Here is a 6,000-nt window from a genome sequence, read left to right as displayed (position 1 = left end):
GGAGGGGAGGGGGCTGTAGAGAGAGGTTGGGCAGGGGATTTGGAGAGGGGTCTCGGGGTGACTCTAAACTGCCCCCATCTCTTTGTCTCTCCCCCCCCCCCAGGTTTTTCCAATCTCTCCTGTGAAACTCTAATTAGGTGAGTCTGTCACGCACACAGAAGGGGAGGGGAATTTAGGTGGGGCGGGGGGACCCCAGGGCTGGGAGTGGGGGGACAGCAGGGGGTGCTCTGCCCAGGATGGGGGGGACACTGGCAGCACAGGGGAGTTCCCAGGGCTGAGGGGGGTGACAGCAGGGGGCGCGCTCTCTGGGGGGGGGGGGGCCCTGGCGGTGCAGGGGGGCGCCCACTCTCACTGCCCAGCTCTCTGCCCCCCCACCCCAGCATGGGTGACGCCCACATGGCCGAGTTCGGGGCGGCTGCCCCCTACCTGCGGAAGTCGGACAAGGAGCGCCTGGAGGCGCAGACCCGGATCTTCGACCTCCGCAGCGAGTGCTTCGTGTCCGACGAGAAGGAGGAGTTCGTCAAGGGCAAGATCGTCAGCCGGGACGGGGGGAAGGTGACCGTCGAGACCGAGAACGGCAAGGTGAGGCCGGGTACAGCGGAGTTGGGGGCAGGTGGGTGAGGTCAGGGGGTCACAAGGGAGGTTGGGGTAGGGACTGTGAGGGGTCAGAGGTCAAAGGGGAGGTTAGGGGTAGGGATGGTGTGACGAGGCGGTTCTGGCGGGACCCGACTGAGGTGCCAATTCAGGACAAATTGCTCAAACAGGGCAGTCACAGCCCTAGGCTGGGGTTTTTCCACCTCGAAGGCAAACCAAACCAGCCAGACAAAAAGGACTTTGGTCTCACCCCACTGGCTAACCACAAGTCACACAAGCAATTCCCTTAGACACTCCAGTCTCCCAGTATCACCACCAGTGCACTCGTCCTGGGGATGAATGGTTATGAAAACCAACACCCCAATAAAAGAAAAAGGTTCCCTCGATCCCAAAGGACCAAGCCCCAGACCCAGGTCAATATACACATCAGATCTTACCCACAAATCACGCTGTTGCCAATCCTTTAGAATCTAAAATCTAAAGGTTTATTCATAAAGGGAAAAAGGTAGAGATGAGAGCTAGAATTGGTTAAATGGAATCAATTCCATACAGTGATGGCAAAGTTCTTAGTTCAGGCTTGTAGCAGCGATGGCATAAACTGCAGGTTCAAGTCAAGTCTCTGGAACATCCCCCGCTGGGATGGGTCAGTGAGTCCTTTGTGCAGAGCTTCAGGTTGTAGCAAAGTCCCTCCAGAGGTAAGAAGCAGGACTGAAGACAAGATGGAGATGAAGCATCAGCCTTAGATAGGCTTTTCCAGGTGTAAGAATCTCTTTGTCCTCACTGTGGAAAATTACAGCAAAATGGAGTCTGCAGTCACATGGGCAAGTCCCTGCACTTTGCTGAGTCACAAGGTGTGTCTGCCTTCTCTCCATGGGTCAATTGTGTAGCTGATGGTCCTTAATGGGCCATCAAGCAGGCTAGGCAGAGCTAACACCAGCTTGTCTGGGGTGTCACCCAGAAGCAGAGCACAATACAAACTACAGACAGTACAGAGCCAATACTTATAACTTCAAATACAAAATGATACACAGACATACAGACAGCATAATCATCACCAGCAACCCAGAACCTGGTCTTAGACACCTTAGATGACCCCCTTTACCTAAGATTTGGTGCCACTACAGGACCTTGGTTGCAAACCATGTTCTATATGGTCCCAATTTATATCAATAACGTCACAGATGGTGAGGGGTCAGAGGTCAAAGGGGAAGATGGGACAGGGGAAGGGTTGATATTAGTGACTGCAGTCAGGGGCTAGAGGGAAGGACGGGCTGTGGGGCACCAGGGTTAGGGGTTAAAGGCCAAATAACGGGAGGAGGTTGGAAGAAACAGAGCTGGGGGGTGCTGGTCTGACCCCACAGCTGGTGAGGGGGTGGACGGGTCAGCAGGGGTGCAGCTGGGTGGAGGTAGCACCACCCCCCATCCTCCCCCCCGACTCTCTCTTCCTGCCCAGACGGTGACGGTGAAGGAGTCGGACGTCCACCAGCAGAACCCGCCAAAGTTCGACAAGATCGAGGACATGGCCATGCTGACGTTCCTGCACGAGCCGGCCGTGCTGTACAACCTCAAGGAGCGATACGCCGCCTGGATGATCTACGTGAGTCTGGGGGGGGCCCTGCCACCCCCTAGCTCCCCCACACACACCTTGCTGGGGTACCCATAGGGTGGGGGAGTTCCTGGGGTCTCCACCCTGCATTATGCCCCTCTGGGAGCTGCTGACTTCTAGATCAGGGGGAGCATCATCTCCCTTCTAGAACAGGGGGGAGGAGCCTGCTGTTCCAGATCAGGGTGGGCATCATCTGCCGTTTTACATCAGGGGAAATCCCTCCTGTTCTTGTCCCTGTTCTAGGCCAAGGGGGTCACCAGCTCCTTGTTAGTTTGGGGGTCTGGTGGTGTCATCCCCTGTTTGAGATCAGAGAAGAGACCATCGCCCCCATTCTAGATCAGAGAGTGAGCATTGTCTCCTGTTATAATTCCTCCCCGATCTATCAAGTCCTGTTCTAGATCAAAGGATGTCACATCATCTTCCTTTCTGGCATCTCATGTTCTAGATCAGGGGAGGGTTATTGTCTTCTAATCGAGATAAAGGAAGGGGTGTGTTCTTCCATTCTTGGTGGGTCGGGCTTGTCTCTAGTTCTATATTGGTGAGACAGGTGTGTCTCTGGATCCAGATCAGGGAAAGGGAGTTTTATCCCAGTCTAGATGGGGCAGGCGCATTGTCTCCCACTCTAGACTGGGGAGATGGATGTGGCTTTGCTTCTAGATCAGGAAAGGGGCATCATGTCTGGTTCTATATAGAAGACGGTGCATCATGTCCCATTCTAGATCAAGAAGGGAAGATGTCTCCTGTTCTAGAACGGGGGGGGGCACTGCATAGCACCGACCTGCTCCCTCTCCATCAGTTCTCACTCGCTCTAGGGTAGGTTCTCAATCTCTTCACCCTGGGCCTTCCCCCGCTGTTCTGATTCTTCTCTCTCGCTCTCTCTCCATCCTTTCCCCTGGGCTGTTCCCGTTCTCCAGACCTACTCGGGGCTGTTCTGCGTGACGGTCAATCCCTACAAGTGGTTGCCGGTCTATAATGCGGAGGTGGTGGCCGCTTACAGGGGCAAGAAGAGAAGTGAAGCCCCACCCCACATCTTCTCCATCTCTGACAACGCCTACCAGAACATGCTGACAGGTAGGGACCTAACCCTATCCTTAACTATACCCCTAACCATAACCATAAATATAACCCTAACCTTAACTCTACCCCAGCCATAACCCTATCCTTAACTATACCCCTAACCATAACCATAAATATAACCCTAACCTTAACTCTACCCCAGCTGTAACTCTATCCTTAACTATATCCCTAACCATAACCATAAATATAACCCTAACCTTAACTCTACCCCAGCCGTAACCCTATCCTTAACTATACCCCTAACCATAACCATAAATATAACCCTAACCTTAACTCTACCCCAGCCATAACCCTATCCTTAACTATACCCCTAACCATAACCATAAATATAGCCCTAACCTTAACTCTACCCCAGCTGTAACTCTATCCTTAACTATACCCCTAACCATAACCATAAATATAACCCTAACCTTAACTCTACCCCAGCCATAACCCTATCCTTAACTATACCCCTAACCATAACCATAAATATAGCCCTAACCTTAACTCTACCCCAGCTGTAACCCTATCCTTAATTATACCCTGTCACAGCGTCACCAGGGCATTGCTCTGGAACTGGTCCCTATGAAGCCAGGCAGGGCTCTGGGGGAGCCTCCTCTCTCGGAGCAGACTGGCTCCAGGGCAAGAAGCTCACATGGCGTCCACCTTCCTGGGTCTGACCTCGGAATATTCAGCATCCTCCGCCCCCCATGTGCTTCCCCCAGTGAGTCCATCTGGGCGGGGTCCTGGGGAGCCCGAGGACCCTGCCCCCTGACTCCGCAGTCAGACGTGACTCTCAGCCAGTGTAAAACAGAAGGTTTATCCGTCGACAGGAACCCAGCGTGGAACAGAGCTTGTTAGCACAGAAATCAGTGACTTTCAGCCAAGTCCATCTTGTGAGGAGGGGAGCCCAGAGCCAGGGCTCTGCCCCCCCTGCACCCCAAGCCAGACGAGACGGACCCGCTTCCAGCCCCTGGCTGCGGCCCTGCCCGTTGCTCCTCCTCCAGCCTTTGTCTCGCTTCGGGGGCAAGAGTCACCTGGTCGCACCCCCCTCCTGGGTCTCAGGTGACGAAGGGGCGGCCAGAGCATCCCTGCAGGCAGCTGGAGCAGCCCCGCAAAAGTCACACACCCTATTCCCACCACCTAGCCATGGTGCAATGCACAGGGGAACCGAGGCACCCACAACATTCATGCAATACAGTAAGACTCACATAGGCTCACACACAACAGAACAAGGGAAAATCCCCACTTCATCACATCTCTCCCCCCTTCGAGACCGGACTGAGTGGGGTCACTTTAGCCAGTGACCTGGGGAAGTTCAGGCCTCCCTCTCCGGGACAAACATCAGCCATAACATTTGCCCTCCCCTTAACGTGGACCAGCTCCATCTCACACTCCTGGGAGGACAGACTCCACCTCAGGGGCTTGGCATTGACCCCTCTCCTGTGGTGCAGCCACGGCAGGGCGAGTGCTCCGGGTACACAGTGAAGCGCCGCCCAAATAGATCTGGCTGCAGCCTTTTAAGAGCCCAGCCCAGCTCATCTAGGATCTCGTCAGGCCTAGGTGTGGGCAGGCACCAGACATGGGGATGGCATTGTGCTTCCAATAGGCCACACAGCATCGGATGGACCCGTCTTTCCTTGGGACCAGCCCCAGGGCTGGTGGGTGGCTGGATCACCCCTAAAGCCAGCAGGTCTCTGACCTCTCCCTCCGGGGCCTGGGCTGTGTTCCCTGTTACTCTGAATGGGGAACACCTGACGGGAGGGCCGGCTCCCATCTCCACCCAGTGGACAGGTCGGTTAGTGAGCCCAGGCCGGTTGGAGAACAGCTGCTGGTAGGAGGCAGCGTCTCTCTGATCTCTGCCTGCTGGGCAGGGTTCGCTGGTCAGAGAGGGGAGCTGATTCCAGCAAGGGGCCGGCTCCTGTCTCGGGGCAGAGACCCACCGGGGGACCTTCCCCCTTCTCCCACTGGCCCCACACGCCCAGTACCAGCCTCTCCCTGTCAGAGTTCGGCTCCATCACGTTGACCTGCTCCCCCCGGTGGCTGTGAGCCCGGCTGGGCAGATCCAGCACTTCATGCTCCTCACCCAGCTGCTGGATGACCTTGAAGGGCCCGTCCCAGGCAGCTTGCGGCTTATTCTTCTGCACCAGGATGAGAACTGTCACCTGGTCCCCGGTGCCATCGGCTGAGCTGTCGTACCAAACCCTCTGCCACCCTTGGGCCCTGGCTAGGTTCCCCCTGGCCGGACCCATGCGCTCAGCGAGCTTTTCCCGGAAAATCAGCACGTGCTCCACCACTGCTTCTCCATCGGGGCAGACGTCCCCTCCCATCCGTCCCTCCCCAAGCCCAGGGCCACCTTCGGAAAAGGCTCCTCTATGACAGGCAGGGGTCCCAAGGCTGCTTTGCCCTTGTCCCAGGCCATTTGCCCCTCTGGACAAGGCAGCCCTGGCTGGCAGCTGTCCCGCCCGGCTGCGGTTCCCCACACTCAGCTGGGGTCTCCGATCCCCCTGGGCTCAGCTCTGCCCCTGCTGTCCCAGTGAGGGCAGGCAGGGAGCCCGCTGCTTTGCTCACAGCATCAGAGCCAACGTCAGCCACCTCCCCGTGTGCAGTGGGGTGGGGAGCATCTCTCTGCCCCACCCAGCCCCAGGGCTCTGGTTACAGGCAGGCGGGTGTCCTGAGCCCAGCAGCTCCTCCCTCCTGCCAGCCAGGTCATCGGCATTTTCACTGACAGCTTCAGTCTCAGC

At 56.5% G+C, this 6,000-nt stretch overlaps 1 protein-coding gene across 1 annotated transcript in view; it reads left to right on the top strand.

Annotated features, from left to right (window-relative positions):
- The first annotated feature begins 380 nt into the window (after window positions 1-380).
- The window catches only part of LOC120380517 (myosin-6), a 34,963-nt gene continuing 29,343 nt past the window's right edge, over window positions 381-6,000 (top strand). The window contains exons 1-3 of the mRNA XM_039498280.1: window positions 381-582; window positions 2,048-2,191; window positions 3,115-3,271. Coding sequence (XP_039354214.1) covers window positions 382-582; window positions 2,048-2,191; window positions 3,115-3,271 — 502 coding nt within the window. The 5' untranslated portion in view covers window position 381. The remainder of the gene's footprint in view (window positions 583-2,047; window positions 2,192-3,114; window positions 3,272-6,000) is intronic.

The sequence above is a fragment of the Mauremys reevesii genome, linkage group 13, assembly GCF_016161935.1.
Source record: "Mauremys reevesii isolate NIE-2019 linkage group 13, ASM1616193v1, whole genome shotgun sequence".
NCBI lineage: Eukaryota > Metazoa > Chordata > Testudines > Geoemydidae > Mauremys > Mauremys reevesii.
This window is presented reverse-complemented; position numbering and strand designations above follow the sequence as displayed.